The 17,716-nt window shown below is 33.5% G+C and overlaps 1 protein-coding gene across 2 annotated transcripts in view; it reads left to right on the top strand.

The window, feature by feature from the left end:
* Window positions 1-1,436: 1,436 nt before the first annotated feature.
* The window catches only part of LOC143911673 (uncharacterized), a 29,382-nt gene continuing 13,102 nt past the window's right edge, over window positions 1,437-17,716 (top strand). The window contains exons 1-2 of one of the 2 annotated variants that reach the window (XM_077430667.1): window positions 1,437-1,528; window positions 17,297-17,526. In XM_077430667.1, the coding sequence (XP_077286793.1) occupies window positions 17,371-17,526 (156 nt within the window). In that variant the 5' untranslated portion in view covers window positions 1,437-1,528; window positions 17,297-17,370. Of the gene's footprint in view, window positions 1,729-17,296; window positions 17,527-17,716 lie in introns of both variants that reach the window. The other variant, XM_077430666.1, reaches the window with a different exon arrangement.

Genomic DNA, 17,716 nt, shown 5'->3' on the forward strand with positions numbered 1-17,716 from the left:
GGAAGCAGCAACAGGTAGGGCGCCTTCTACCTGGGCGTGCTTCGCCTTCAGCGCTCGTCAAACTGTGCTTTTACGTATGAATGCATATTTAATTAGTAATAAACTAATCTGCAGACATTATAATTCAATTTTCATGCCAAATAAAACAATATGTGCAGAGATATTTCATTACAAATTGTGAACGGAGAAGTCTCTAATATAAATCAATTTGGTCATTTCATATAATCATGGCTATAAATTACAATATTTAATTTCATCAAATGAAATTTTATAATGTATCATCGATTTCTAGCGTTACTGTAATATTTCACCATGAAAATTTTCTACTGCCCGTCATTTTATATGCACGTAAAGTCTATCAATCAGCATATCAGATCAGTATTGAAGCTTTGGTATAAAATGCACACGCATATTTACATATTTTCAAATGCGTTGATGTCTCAATTGGAGAAATAATGATATATTTAAAAAATTTAAATAACTTAAAATTATCGAAAGGATGCTTTCAAGCAGAGGCTTGGAGAGAACCATTTTTTGAATAGCTCCGCTAGGATATCAAGGTATTTATTCCAGCTTTGCTCCATGAAAAAGTAAGATAAGAATTACATATGTATGTATTTACAAACATTAACTTTTCTTTAAAAAAATAAAAATGCATACATCTTAAAAAAGCTTTAATAAATTACAATAAATCGTCATCGTTATTTACATTGTTGTCAATATAATATAGCCGAGAGCAGATCATCTTTCCTCATTTGTCTTCTCCCAATTAAAACTAACTTTAGCGCAGAAAACAATCGCTCCACATTCGCTTTAGTGGGCATACTTAATGCAATATGACATGGTGTTTGAATACTTTCTGGATAAAACTAATAGCTTTAACCACAGATTTTAGTTTTATGTAGTAATTGAAGAAAAATATTCGGAGCAGAGAGCCCTACAAATTTTTCTAGCTCCGCTCCGCACTTGTTTGTTATTTCCTAAAATTGCAAGTGTAATCAACATAAATAAAATTTCGTTTAAATTCTTCTCTATATTCAAGAAATTCAAACATCAAATTAAAATAATTGTAAATAGGTTTTTGAGCTCTTTTTCCTATTATGCTGTACATTAACATTAGAATAATATAATACTATGATTACTAACAAAATTAAATTAAAATTGTAAAATAGAAAATGATCAGTAGATCAGTAGCTATTAAAATAGATATAAGATGTACTGTGAACATAATTTAGTAATAATAAAAAGCATTTAAAAATCTAAACATCAAATTATGTAAAATTCGTCTTCCGTGTATGATAGCATGGAGGAGGAATTTCCGTCAGATATGTCAATATTATTATTTATTTATTAACGAACTCTGACATTGCGGAAAAGGGGCTGCCGCGAAAGCTTTGACAGTCTCGGGAGAATGTGCCATTCGAATAATCGAGGCCAACAAGAGTGCGCGACTCTCGTCGGTTCTCCAACGGCGAGCTTACCAGTCCAACGGACGAAGCCGTCGCGGCTCGACGTCGACTCAACCTCGGTACAAACCCTTCTTCTATTAAAAAAAAAACACCATTTCTTAAAAAAAACAACCCCCCAAAAGTGCTAGAAACCACCCGCCTCACGACACACGAAACCCTTCGATCTGTGCAACCGGTTGCACAACAAGTGCAACAGACGACGCCAGTGTTAACGCACTCCATAGCCGGAGGATTTAACCAAGGATCACCGGTGTCCGAGGTACGTTATAACGAGGACGAGAGCCGCTCCTCTACACCGTAGTTCGTTATAGAAGGGTGAACGGTTGCCGGCCGCGTGTTATCGACCCCTGATGCGCTCGTGTAGGTGTTGAACTCGTAACCTCGCCCCGTTCCTCGACTTGTCGTTTCGTCCGATGCCACGTGCATCTTTCGATGTTTACCTGTGAAGATTTGTTGTGAAAGATTGTAATCGCAGGTTTGTGTTTGACATGTGAATCGAACGTAATTGTCTTTCTAATGTCGGGACTTTACGACGCGAGGCCGGCGAACGTGCAACAATACCATTCGTACAATGGGCGTTCGTTAGCGAATATTAAATTGTTGTGTGAGTAATGCATTATATGTATGTGTATGATTTTGTATTCATTATATAAACATGTTGGTTCATTTGGTATATGGCGAAATGAGTGGTTTACGATTTATTTCAATTATTTCTAAATATGTTTATGTTTTGATGAAGTGCTACGTGTAATAGCTGAATTTGTAACTAAGTTAGTTTTTATTGTATGATATAAATCATACACTTTTATTCAACTATTTTTTATAATTTTATGTACCTTGAGAAAAACCTTACTTTCGATTGAAAAATATCATCCTAAATTTGATCGAATTAATTGAAAAGTTTCAAATGATTCTGTAAATTACTTTTATGGACAATTTATTATTTAATACAAAAAATTATACATGATTGTTGGAGAAGTCCTATGTATGTATATCCCAAAAATGATGAAAGAAAAGATAATCGACGTGTTTTTCTGCACTTTTTTTGGTAGAAAGTATCTTCTACACATTACAATTCTCTAATGAATTTACCAAATAGTCATAAACGCAATGTATATAGTATACAGTATGTATCGCGTACATTCGAAAGGTTGACATTTTTACAAGAAAAACTGAGTTTTCCACAAAATATACAAATGCATTTGTAGATTTTCGTTACATACTTAAAATTTCCTATGAAAACTTCAATATATGTAAGCATGTATTTGTGAACTGTAATTGTTATTCATTTCCTATGCTTGTCTCTTGTGAATATTTTTTAAATAACTCTCTGGTAAATCTGTGATAAATTACAAAATTTACTTAAAAAAATATTCAATACATTTATTATATAACGACTTTCTATTGATAAAATGCTAATAACCTGAAAAAAGCTTATCATATTGTATCACACTAATAATGTCGCATCGTTAATTTGAAATGTCAACCAACAGCCGTTCTCTATTTACTCAATTTGGAACTTCCTTGTTTACATAAAAATTGTGAAATTAATATTAAACACATACATTATAGAATGGCCATAAGTTATTCAATAAAGAGCATTGTATAATTACGAGATTATGCACGCGAGATTAATATCACTCGTTAAAAAATTGAACATGTACAATAACTATTGTATGCATGTTCCGGTGAAAATACGTTTTTCTATACAATTACAGTTTTATGCAACAAGAAAAATCGACGACATTATGGAAAGTTTACACTCGCGCTCATATCTATATTAATATTATGTTTATAACGTACAATTAAGCGTGTTGAGACACCGGCTAATTTATCAAATTTGCATAAATTACTATCAATGAAACCAAAACGAGAGTATTAACCCTGCGCCGGTCACCTACTGATTTTAAAATATGCAAATATAACATAATAAATTGAACGAAAATTTCAACATAGCGCCAATTTACATCTCATGAATGAAGGTTTTTTTCGGTTAGAAATGTGCAGCTTTTACTCTTATGCAATCTTAGCACATGATAAACTTCCTTAATTAGCTAAACGACACGAATATATCTCATTACTGCGAAGTATAATGTGTTCGTGTGTTTTTGACTGAAATATACTTTTTTTCGGATAATATATGAATATTGATTTCTATCTAGTGAAGCCATGTGACTTCGCTTCGCGTCTAAACTGCGACCCGTTACTTTTGAACGTGTAACGTAACTCAATTTGCATGTATGATTATAAACGCCACGATAAACAGTCGAATAGATCCAGTATAACAGGTTGCATCGTCGAAGCGATAACGAATCCAATTTGTGTATTTACTAAGTCGCCGATTGTGATATTTTTCTATTCGCATAATTAGATTTTGTCAGTTATTAAATGGCTGAAAGTAAATTCGAAAGCTCGCCGAGTATGTATTATAGATAATTGGGGTTGCGAGCTTAGCCACTCGTTGATTTCTCTTATGCACTAATATTATAATGCAATTTTCCTCACGAATTTTATTCGTACACGTAATAAGATTTTATCCTTCAAATATTAGATTATAATTTTCTGATTTGATTAATGCTATTCGAGTTCTGAAACTGACACGGGTTGAAATTCCATAGGATAAACACCAATATTTCTTGATTTTCTGCCTAGTCCTATTCCCTTTTTTTGGCCATGGACTATAAGTTTAAGAAACATTTATAATTGATATGTTTTGGTGCACTTTGCAATCCATTAATCCGGTTTCAAAATAATCAAAATTTAAAGGTGGAAGAAACCTTCAACAAAATACAATACTATACATATTTGTATATAATGTGTATTATGCTTAGTTCTCGTTGTTCTTTCAAAAACGCTCAACCGCTAGATCTCTCAAAGATTGTAAAATCGATTTGTGTAATAAATATTCGACAGATTCGTGACTTCTATTTTGTAAACCAGTAACTTTCAACGGTTTTTTTAAGGTTTTATTATGAAATATTCACAGTTTTATACTCGGCATTACATTTTCGAATTGAAATGCAATATTTTGAAATGTTATTACAATTTGATTTAAAAAAAGCTTCAGCATATTTATACGCAATACATAGACATGTTTGATGAAATTTTATATATCGTTCATACGTACAAAGATAAGTATGTATATTGTAGATTAACTTTAATATCAGTATAAAGTGAACTAGTCGCGGCGTTTATACAATAGCGGTATATACAGACGGTCACGTAAATCTGCCATTGCGATTCGTTGCCATTTCAGATTATTAAAAATTCATTTGGAAACACAGTATCGTACTTCGTGCTTTATACTGACGTCATGTTTAATAAAGTTTGCGGCAACTTCGTGATTTTTAGATTTCCATTAGCAACAGAGGAAACGCTTGAATGCTATAATTAATAAGGAAAAAAATGCAATTCTAACCGATGCTTAAGTTCAAATTTGATTATTTATTTGGTTGTAATTTTTTAAATTTTCAGTGAATCATTCGCTTAAAATTATTTATTTACTGTACTTTGAGATTGCTTTGGAAATTTAAAAATATTGGTGGATGTATGTAATAGACCATTGTTTTAGAATAATTGCCACAAGTCGATTGATTCGGTGACCTCGTGCCGAAAATCTTACGCTTCAATCATGCCTTGTCAACGCGTTCAGGGTCTGACCGATCGAAAATTTTATCATACCACACGAATCGATCAATTAGAATGCATTTTTAAATAATAAAAAAATAAACAACAATGAGGTGTTTATTTAAAACATTCTATCAACACGATAAAAAAAATCCGAATAGCCGGAAACCTTGAATCGCGCACGACACTGTCGATTGTTACGTCTGCATGTGAGAAAATGTCGATCGAATTTTTCCCGTCAAAGACAATGATCGGTTTCCTGTTTTCACAGACCAATCGATCGACCCTTTTTTCCCGTTCGAAAATATCGATCTTTCCAATGAAAATGCGAGATTGAACTGTCGTCTCTAGAAAGTGAAGTGACTCGCACAGGAGGTCAATATTGAATCGTGTGACAAATTCTTGTGCCACATTTTGTTCATGCATAGTTAGTTAAACATCTCACGTGTCGTATCAGTTGTTTGAAACTTTTCACTTTTTTGTCCTATCTATTCCATTTTGATCCGCCTACGTAATCGATGTGTTTTATTGTGATGTTTTACACCGAAGATGACCTCAGATTTTATACCTGCAATCACGCATGTAACCTTTTAATTCCTTCACCCGTTAGCCTTGAGTGTTGTCAAATACCTCGGGTATACCGATTGTGTTAGTTTACAAAATTGCAAACAGAAACCATTATAAGAAACAGGATCTTCTTCATTGTTGCAAAACTTATTTGTTTTTCAACATACATAGACAATCATTTGTAAATTTTTCGAAATATAAAACAATATTAATTCAAAATTCGAAAAGTTTACGAATAAGTACCGCGAAGTCTATGTGGCCAACACAAGCGTTGTGTTGGCGAGTAATTTTTGTATTTAATATTATTTTATTAATTAAAACGAATTTTTACGCTCATAACTGAAAATTGTAGCACTTCTGATATTGCCATCTAACATTTTTTTAACATTTTGCATTACACAGAACACAATTAACACGCACGTACATACATTTGTGTGTAAGTAAGGTACAGAACTTCCCTAGTCCGGTTATTTCAAATAGTCGGGTATCTTCCACTTTCTCCTCGTTCCTCATTTCATTCATTTCATTCTGCCACCAAGCACTCCAAGTTATCTTTAGTTAATTCCAAGTACTCTACAAGAATTTTATTCTTAGAATAGCTAAATTATTCTATTAATCTACGATCTCGAAATAATCCCTATTTCCTATTAAATAGAAAGCACTATCAGTTTACTTAAAATATTTTGAAAACTGAAAAGTAATTAAGAATGTATTTTTTAAATTAGCTAGATAGCTAAAATTATATAAATAAATAAATGAAGTATTACGGCAGTTATTTGAAGTATTAGGGCCAACACAAATTAAACACTATAGTGGTTGTTAAGGAAGAAAAGGTTGACAACAAATAAACAAAATGGAGGCAGCCTTTGAAACACGAAATAGTTGAGACATTTTTCTCCATTAAAAATTAGTCAAGACTATCTTATTATGTTCGTAAGAGTCTTATATAATATAACATCTCACTTATACTATAAGTAATTTATATACTCAAAATCTTACTGTTTAATATAAAAATCTGTTCTTTTTTATCATTATAGAATATTTCACTCCTATAATGCTCATTATATTAAAAAAAATATTTTTTATATAAAGTATAACTTTCGTTACCAAATTGATATCGTGATATATCGATAAGTCGACACACATTCTGCGGACGAATACAATATCAGTCCAAACATGGACTTCCGCAGTGGCCTTTCGCCGTTAGATCTAACAACCAACCCTTGCGTAATCGCACGTGATTGTTTGATTATATAAAAAAAATACATACTCGAATACGCTGTTTACGTCTGCCCTGTATATTTCAAAACAATGGCGTGTCGGCTCCTCTTCGTTCATAATTTCTAACAATAACATTGCATGAATAAATTAACGAAGGCACCTTTTTTCCAACACGCTGATGATGAGATACTATTACATGTTCACACGAAAGCGTCTTTCCGATACGATCGTTGACTTTTCGCCCTACCGATAGATTCGCCAATGTTTATTTAAATATTTTAATTGGTGTTAATGCGTGGCTTTGAATAGCCGAACTCGTCATACTCTATTTAAAATTTGATTTTATAATCGGCGTGTGATTTGAATATGAAAATGGCATCAGTCCCATGTGAAAAGTCACGTAGATGCAACATTGAATTAAATTCACACTAAATGATTTTTTCTTCACCGCTCGTTTATCTTGAAAATTCAATATAATAATCATAAAACGAATGACCTTTTAGAGACGCTGATTCGAAGCGATCTTTTGCGTTCACCTTCCATCACAACTTTTCAGCGATCAAAGTCAACACGGCTTTTTTGTGTAACATTTCTTGTTCGTAGATTTTTTTCTCCTCGTGCTACGATTTACTGTTAGAGACGGCGAGGAAAAAATGAAATCGTTCGATTCTTAGATGATTTCTAAAAAAAAAATTAAAAAACTTATACATTGTAAAATTTGAAATCGGGTTTGGATTTACGATTCGTAGAAAGCTATAATTAAAAGGACTTGTTTATAGCGCAAAACTTCTAAATTACCTATGTTTTAAATAATTTGACACTTTTCATTTAATAAAATACTAATAATATACAAATTATGATCATAAAAATTCTTCAATTTCGTTAACGTTGACGAAATATTAGTATTTTTATGATGACATAAAATAAAAGTCAACATTTGTAGAATGACTTTTCAAATTTGCAATACATCAAGCGTAATTAAATAAACAAGTTCTGCTATAAATTCCAAGATAAGATTAGGTTCTTAATACTTATTGTGCTAATCCACTCCCATGGTAAATTTTAGCTAGTATCATTAAAAATTATTCTAATTCTTCTTCTGATTTAACATGCTAACTTATCAGAGAAATAAAATTCCATGTGAATGCTTATTATTCGCGACTATTCTGCGCGTGCATTTTTATTCTCCGAACAAATGATACACTTGTCCGTGACTTTTGCTATGTCTATTACAACAATAATGACACAAAAAAGAGATATTCAGTAATTTGGTATGAACTAGTTTCCATTGTTGACTTCTCACAAAGTCAACCGTATTACGTATTCGCGTGTGACCGACTGAAATCATGCGAGTATCTCTCTATAGCGAAATTCGTTATAAGAACGACATTTCCAATTCCGAGTCATAATAACATCTCATATTCAAGTCGTGATGATTCGCAAGCAGCTTTTTAGGATAACGATGTAACTAATTCACGATCCAATATGTGCCTATAAACAATATTTTCAAATCTAAAATTAGCCGAATTATTCTTCGATCGTGAACGTACGATTAATTCGAACGGGTCATTAGTTTGAAATCGTGGTACGATTAATTCGAACACGTCGTATCCTCGTTCGTGCCAAACATTTTCTATGTAAGACGAGTGTGAATGACATCCTGAAATCCTGACCATGTGTGCTTTTAAAAATTGAAATGTAGATCAATTCGAATGCTTCGAACTCGACAGTGACAAATTACGCATACCAATTATTTACGGATTAACTTGAAACATCGTTCGTGTGCGAGCTTTCGAATTAGAACTTTCATGTCGTAAAATATTCGAATAAAAATATGTATGTATGTGCATATATGCACGCATATGTATTTATGAAGGCGTCTTCGAAAACCGGTCCATTTTCACCTGCTTAATATCACATACCTGTGTTTATATCGCGTTGTTTGTTGAAAATGTTTGACAATGAATGCGTGTGGATATATTTTTGACCCATTTACGTTGCAATTTTGCAACGGTAGTGCGAATCAATATCAATTAGTCACACAACGTGCTCGCCTTTTGAGGACCATTAAGTGCCGCATTTGTACAAAGCTGTGCAGTTAGTTGTCACACGAAGTCATCATAACAAATTTCGGTTTTACAGTTATATCGCCATTTTGAGCCGACTCAAAGGTGAATAATATAACGACGTATATGAAATATGATGTGTGTGTTTGTCCATGAAAGGGCTAATAGATTTTCTAATTGTAATTTTAATAGAATTAATAGAATTTTACTGTTATTTATCGTTTTTTTTTTATTATTCTTGTGAAAACGGATACAAATTTATCAATGCCTATACATATTGCTTTTTTTCATATTAAAGTAACATATGTATGCGATAAAATTATGTTTCCAGAGAGACATTTCACTTTATTGATTTCTCATTGTATTTTAGAAGGGATGGAGTTAGATGATGATAAGAATTGAGATATGATGATGTTGATTTTGAATGGAACCATGTCAATAACCAAATTAGATAAAATCGGCAATTTTTCATATACATATGTAATATTTTGTTACTAATCAACAGGAAGCACAATGAACTGCCAAGTAACATATGTAAATTATGTATATTCATAATTTTGCTAAAAATTAAAATCATCAATCTGAAATAAATAAGATTAGACAACATTGAATAAGATCTTTGAATTTAGGATTTCTGTTTTTCAAGGAATCTTTTAAACAGGTTTATACACAGGAAATTTCATTTGACATATAATGTATATGTATGTAATTGAAACATTTTGTCGATATATGGTTCATGTGATATTTTATGTTACCGTTTAAAGTACATATTTTAATGCCATTAATAATGAGATTTCGTAAGCAAAATATTATTACCACATAAAATATTCCATTTTGAATAGTAAATTCGGATTCAAATCGTGGCACAAAATCGACTATTATTCGTTAGTACTATTCATTACTCGTTTTGTATAATCGATGCTAATTGAAGGTTCATAATTATGTACAGTTTTCGGCGTTAATTGGAATTGTCAAAATTTTCACAAGACTTTCCAACGCAGTGTCGATTTTTTCTCATGGTAAATTTTCCCATAGGTGTGCAATTATCGTAGGAAAATGCTTTCAAAACCAACCATTACCGTCATAGTTGCAGACCACAAACGTCCGCCGTAGTATTACGTTTAAATTTATCATTTTATTATCGCACACTTGCGTTTGAGACTTGGTCGAGGGTAAAAAAAGTAGCACACATCACAGTGTCGTTTCGAAATTCAAACTTCTGCGGTTTCTTATGGTAATTGGAAATTTTTAAATATTACCGTTTGGACAAGCACGCAGCCGGTCCATTAGTAATTCGACGTAGAAAGATTTGTTACAGTAACTAATACACATACATATATACATATATTTATTTCGGTCTAAATTTAACTGCTAATTATCGTGAGAAGCATTCACCAACCCACATACCTTGGCGTTTGTACGCGTTAACATCAAAAAGTCACTCACTTTTCGAATGCCCCGACCTGAAAAGGGATCTAAATTATATCGCAATGTTTACATTAAAATCTCAGCTGGTCAATGGGTGGCCCCTGTGGCATTTGCCAAGAGAATGTGTGGGTGGTTGTTGCACATACATATGTACGCTCGCGATACATAGTAACCTTCAATGGCTGACACACAAATACAAATCGAGCGATCGATCAAATTAATAATTTTCAAGGTTGCCAAAATACAACATGAGATCGGCGTGACCCGAGATGGAATGGATGCTGCAACCGATGCAGCATCAGAGGTCAACGCCATCGATTTGATTGATGATGTTGAGGATTTGTGGGCCGTACTGTGTACCAACCCACCGAAGACGTTCTGTGTGGAGGCGATAACCAAATCTCCATAATGCCATATTTTTAAACAGATACATACGTGATTGACGTATTGTTCGAATTAACGTGTAGCATTTTTTCGAAATTGGCGGTCGTTCACGCCTCTTTTAAACGAATGATGTAAGTACATGTTGAATTATGTGCCTACTCTAAAATATTTCAGATTGCTCCAAAAAAAATAACAGAATCGCTTAAATAGAATCACGTATTGTAAACTTTGTCAGGGACTATACTAGAATCGTTCAAATCGTGTGTTTATGTAAAAATTTATTTTAAATGTTATAATAATTATTTTGAATCGTTTATCTATTACTTTCTTACTTAGATGCTGAAATGGTAGAAAAAAGTTAGTAACTAATTTTATTTATGGCAAATTATAGACTTGTCTGGTAGTAAGACAAGGAAAAATTAAGAGACGTATGAAATTAGGGGTAGTTGGATTATTATGTACATTGCGATCGCCCAAAAGACAATTTTTGCCATGAAAATCGCAAATACGGAATATTTGGCACTCGAGTTCTCGTTAGTATAATAGTTATTGTTATTATGATGTACTTTTCGGCGGCCAGATGTTCCGTTATAGAGATTTTAGTGACTTTTGGGCGAGCGCTGTGTGGGCAATACTCACCGAACCGAAATTAGGATGGAGTGAATTCGGGCGAATGAATGCTGTTTTTAAATCAAAAATGCCTTCAAAAAAGATCTTCGATCAATGTGTTTTGCTAGTGATGACGTATGGATATGAAACTTGGACATTGAACATTGTCAAATACACTCAAATTAGTACGGAACGTTGTATTCTTGGCATAATTTATTTATTTAAGTTTAAGTTTGGACCATTGTGGCATTCCAGAGTCCCTAATGCGCTATAATGGTCGAAAAAATAGAGAGAGATGAGAAAAATCAAAAAAAATATATACATATATTTATATATACAGACAAAAATACATTTATACATAATCATTAAAAAACAACAGCATAATAATAATAAAAATATCAAAAAATAAAAAGTATGGAATGTCTTGCATCTACAGCTAGCACCAATATAAATATAATAACTAGCCGCAAATCCAATACATCCTGCGAGGCCCAAATGGAAGAGAGAAGAATGATGATGAGGAAAAGTAGGAAATGGAATACTTGATTGAGAAGTATGACAAGGGTAGTGGATATAGTGGAGAGAGTGGAGATATTAAAATGGCAGTGGGTGGTTCACGTAGCTAGAAAAATGAACGAAAAATGGACCAAATAAGTGATTGAATGGTACCCGGGAGAATGTAAAAGGGTGAAAGGAAGGTCGCAAGGAAGATGGGTAGACGAAATAAGGAAAATGTGTGGGATGAGAGCTGCTTAAAACAGAGACGAATGGTGTGTGTTGGAGAAGCCTTCATCCAACAGTGGGTGGTGAGTGGCTGTATATGATGATTACATACATATATGTATGTGTATGTACTTACTATATCGGAAAATGTAATCAGATCAGTTAAAATTTTAATGTCAACAGTCAAGTGAATGTTTGTGTGAGGTTCGAATGCTGGAATTTCTCTATATGTACATGTACATATGTATGTAACGCGAAGAGAAAAATTGACCAAGGGAAAACTAGATCACATAATAATGAACGAGCGATAAATCTATAATCATGTGAACACAGCTAAAAATATATCCATTATTTTCTTGTCTATCTAAATAAATCGGCTTGAATTTATAACTTGTCATTATTAATTTACATCCGCGCCGTTAGAATGCTGTCCAAAGCCGAGTCCAAAGCCCAAGTCCACAAATTCGATTCGAAAAAAATCGATAATCGCCGACGCGAAACTTGCACACGCGTTTAAATTGATATAAAATTTATATGTGTTTATTTTTATGCAATTTCACATTTAACCTTTCGGCTGCCATTCGCAGAAATGACAGTTCGAAACACGGTCGAGACGAGAACAACAGAAGTGGTTCTATAAACGTACAATAATTCGACGACCTCGCGTGCCTTTGGTGACCTCTCGCCGACTTTTCACCTGGTTGGGAACACCTGACCCCGATTCCTTCTATATTGCTCATTAAATTTATTTTGCCAACAAAGGTGCGCGCAATCGGCGCGCTTACCCACGCAATTATTATTTTTAAAAACACATACATACCTACAAATAAATTTAATTAAATAACCTCCATTGTGGAAACGCATTGCGAATTGACTGTTATAACATTTTTGGAATATTCGCAATCGATAGTAATTTTTTAATCTTCCCTCGAGAATCTGCGCGATACGATCGTTCGTTGCGTAAAAGTGTTTTGTTAATATTTCAAGGCGGAAAAAATGCTCCAAATTAATTCGTCATTTTGTACGTTTGTTCTGATTGCGTTCACGACTGCTTAAAGTTAAAGAATAAACTTTCCGGTAGTTAAGTAACGATCAAACAACGCTTGTTTGCCTTTGTCATTGTTGATTGTTGACAAAAAGCCGTTCTTATCCGTTCTCAATCGATTGTCGAATTTCAGCAGTGAGGAATGCGTAATGATTATTAACTAAAAATATAGTAACTCTAAATTTATCTCAGATATTGTAACGTCTCTATGCTAAAAGCTCATCAATTGTTTGCGTATGTTGCACATTAACGAGAATTTTTCACAATTTGCACTTGCGTCATCGTTCGGATTGCATTAAAAAAATTTAGAAGTCACGATTTTCACTGCTTTTTTTTCTCACGAGTTTAATAAATATGTACTATTTTTGTACATTTCGTGCTAAACTGCGAATAAAAAAAAAATAACAGTTGAATTTTAATTGTATTCACCTCCGGGCTTCGATCCAATGACTGACATGTTTATTGACGTGTCAATGGTTGAAATTCATGAATAGTACGATTCAATCTTCACATTCTCAGTCGATGATGAAATGCTGTATTTTTGATAATTCCAGAATTTAAAAAAATTACATAATTCGTAATTTTTAATCATTGAGATTTTTTCATAACCAATATTAGATAATTCGAACTCGAAATTTTGACTGATTTGAACTCAGAATCGATCACTGATCACGTTTTCATGATCTAGATAAAATGTGCGTGTGTGTGTGTGTGTCTGTGTATTTTGGGGATATTTCGAAGACCGTTAGTCCTATCGAACTGAAACTCTGTATCAGATACTGAAATGCCTATCGATACAGCGTAATTTTCTTTCAAATTTTTAAATTGACCTGCAATGGTACCTCCCTTTATAAGTATCCTCTCTTATATTTTATATATAAACTAGCTTTATTACCCGGCTTCGCTCGGTATTTGTAATATAAACCGCTTAAACATGACTAATCTAATAGTAAATATTTTATTAAATTTATTTGAATAGTTTTATTTGATATAAATTTATTTGAATACTCATTTGTTTTTTTTATTAAATTGATTGTCACGAACAAACAAACATATATAGTAAATCTCTTATAAAAAAATATATGTACACCCCCGTGGTCTGCGCCCCCTAGGGCTCTGCCCTCGGCGCCTACGCCCCCGGGAACTTCGAATCCTTTGAATCGGAAAAAGCGAATTATTTGTTCGATGACATCCGAACAATAGACTGTCGACTATTAATTAAATAGGCGAAAAATACATACATAGGTACATACATACATACATACAAACATACATACGAACAAACTTTAGTGTTTTATATGTAAGATTGTTCCATATCAAAAAGATCGAACCAAAAATATCCCCTTTTTCCCATCTGCCTATTTAAAATAATCAACAATATATGTATACGTTTGACAACGTCATATTTAATTTTGAATGTGTGCGTAGATGAATAAAAAACGAAGCATAATACGACTACATATACATTTATGCAAAACTTCACAACGAGTGCGTTTCTAAAGATCTCCGGTCAACTTCTGCGAGCAACTCTGAGAACTTTACTTCGAGACTTGATCTGGAACTGTCAGTTCTTTTAAATTCCCATTTCACGCACTCAGCGCTCTTCCCATTTCCTCTTGCTCTCGTTCGGAGACAAGTTTGCAAAGTGGAACTGAAGTTGGCAACGACAAGTGGTCGTCTGTCTGTAGGTGCAACGCAGTCTCTCGCGGAAGATGGCTCTGCCCAACCCGAAAAGCCTACTAGTGTAACGGTTAAACCGGTGTCTTCAGCCCGAGTGCCGGATGACGCGTGCCTCAAATGAGAACTTGTGCCACGGTGTAAACCGTGTCACCGGGACACGCAATCTTCGACCACTGATAATCGCATACACGTTGTTTACTCATCTCTCCTTCAGCCTCCCACACTGCAAGTGTTGCACGACGCTCCGTTGCTCACTTTTGGTTTCGAAATTTCGCATTGTGGGATTTAATTGTCAAAAGTACGGAATGCGACTCCTTGCGGTCTCGTTTTTTCGACAGCGGCGCTGAGAAAACAAATTAACGATGAGATACATACATCTCAAGTGGGCCAAGTGTTTGTACAAAAAAGTAAACAAGCGATTTTGAGCTGGGACTGCAAGGCCACTTTGCAATATCAATTCGCACCGAAATATTTATTATTTCGTATTACATAGCTTACTACCAGATAAAACGAAACCGATTAGAACTCCTTGATTCCGTATAAAATTTTCCGGCATAGTTTCCAGCATAGTTATTTTATTTTTACATACCAGGGAAAGCTTGACAGGAATACCCCAATGCGTCTTCCTGGACAATTAATAACAATGCAGCATTTTTATTACATAAATCACTGTATTTCGAAATAGCTGAAGAGCACGAAATTAACAATTAATTAAATAATTAATCCATTGAGACATCTATAGATTTTAGACTTGTGTGTAAATTTTTACAAATTGTACATACATAATACAGAAGATTTGTGACAACTGATAGGAAGATTATTTTGCCAATTTTAAGGAACCGTTTCAACAATGATCAGATAAAATTGGCAAACTCTGATAATAAACGATCGACTTGAACTCACAAACACCCAATTCTGATCGGCAGTATAGCGGGCACTAACCCAATAATCACTTGGTGCTAAATATACACGCTCCCACTGAACCATACTGCTGGCTAATGGTAGAGCATATTAACAATGCGTAGAGCATATTAATTGTTATATCGATGCGTAGAGCATATTAACTGTTACAATTAGTAGGAGAAATGCTATAGTCGTTGGCCACTTGAATTGCAATGTATTTCTATCAGTTATTGAAGTCCAAGCTGGAAGTCACAAACGCACGCTTCATAAATCTATTTCACATATCACGAGTTCCAAATTTGATCAATTGTGACGGACACGAGTGAATAAAATGTTATTAAAAGTACATCAAAGTATAGATATTTAACAATAAAAACGATGATATTTTAATAGTTTTTCGGAGAATATTAAAATCGTGAATGTCTAGGCAGATCTTCAAATGGCTACGCTGTGCGACGGTGCTATTGTTTACTACTAACATTATTGTGGTCTAATCGAAGGCTTTTTTGATAAATTTTTGATTGAATATTACTCAAAAAGGTATGATCTAATATATCTGATTAAAATTTTACCAAAAATATAAGAAATTTTGGCTAGAATATCAACCATCGAGTTTGATAATCAAGGTTTTTAAAGTATGTATGTATACCTCCACTCAACTCCGAAATTAATTTAATTCATTTTGAATTATTAATTTATAAGAAACTACAAAACTTGGCTGCCACAAATTGGCACAGTCTTCATTTTTTGCGGTAAATTTGTATCTTTATTTTGTGAATTGTTAAACCGATAAACAAATTTTGACCTTTTTTGTATCATCATTAAAACGTAACTATTCTAATAGATTTTTCTCACTGAATACGAATATGATAATTAAATAAATATTTTCAACACGAATACGAATACAATAATTAAATATATATATAATCAATCAGATGTGTAAACTCAATTCTGAACGGAAATAAACTACCACTTCCGGTCCATGAGTTTGTATTAAAATCTCACAATATCTGAATAAATTATTATGTCAATGCATCGAAAATAAATTTTCAGCTTCTTGTGTGCTACAGTTTTTGAAATATAGCTTTTTTTAAAACAAAGTTATACACATCTGCCAACAGTTACACTGTGCGTCGAGGGTATAACATGTAATGTCATAGAATTCTAAGTTTTTAACATTTAAATCAACAACTTTGGCATGGTCATTGACTATGTTTGCGTTTCTAATATCACGTATAGTCCAACACAAATATCAAGTATATCTTAATTTTGATTTTTTTTATAGGTTAAGTTTTTTTTATTACAACTTCTAGCATAAGTGCTTTTCAGACACTACAGAGCATTTCTAGTGTGTGCCATTTGGGGAAATATCTTGGAACGGATATTTTTCCTAGTAGTTTCACAATTCCGTATAGAAAAGACAAACACAAGTGAAATTTACATAGAGAGCTAGAAATTGTATTCTGAATGCCAATCTGTGTATTGATCAAATAAATTCGAACCATTCTGTAAATTGTATTATAGTATGAAGTAGTTAAATAAATATTTCTAAGATTCGTTTGATTTTGTTACAGGATGCTGCAGTGCTCGAGCGCTGGATGATCGTGCGGTGACAAAGATTTGAACAAGATAAACGACAACAACGACAATGTTGGCTAAACGGGACGTGAAGAAGTCCTACTATGTGTGGTTCCTCGGGGCACAGGAGGCACGATCAGCTCGTGGCACACGGCATGCCCTAGCATCCCTGGCACGCCTCGAACGACGAGCGCACGACCTAGACCCATTCAAAGTCACACTACAGGTAAATTACTGCCGAAAGTGATGTATATTTCCATATTTTCAATCTATACCTATTGCATGTCGACGAAAATTTGATAACTTTTTGAGCTTGACTAAAACTGGTTTAAAGACCGAGTAAAAAAGCTCTCATACGCTTAGACATGTGTTGTGCGTTCAGTTATGACATGAATATGTGATCCAATTAAAACTCA

Source organism: Arctopsyche grandis, chromosome 5, assembly GCF_051622035.1.
Source record: "Arctopsyche grandis isolate Sample6627 chromosome 5, ASM5162203v2, whole genome shotgun sequence".
Lineage (NCBI taxonomy): Eukaryota > Metazoa > Arthropoda > Insecta > Trichoptera > Hydropsychidae > Arctopsyche > Arctopsyche grandis.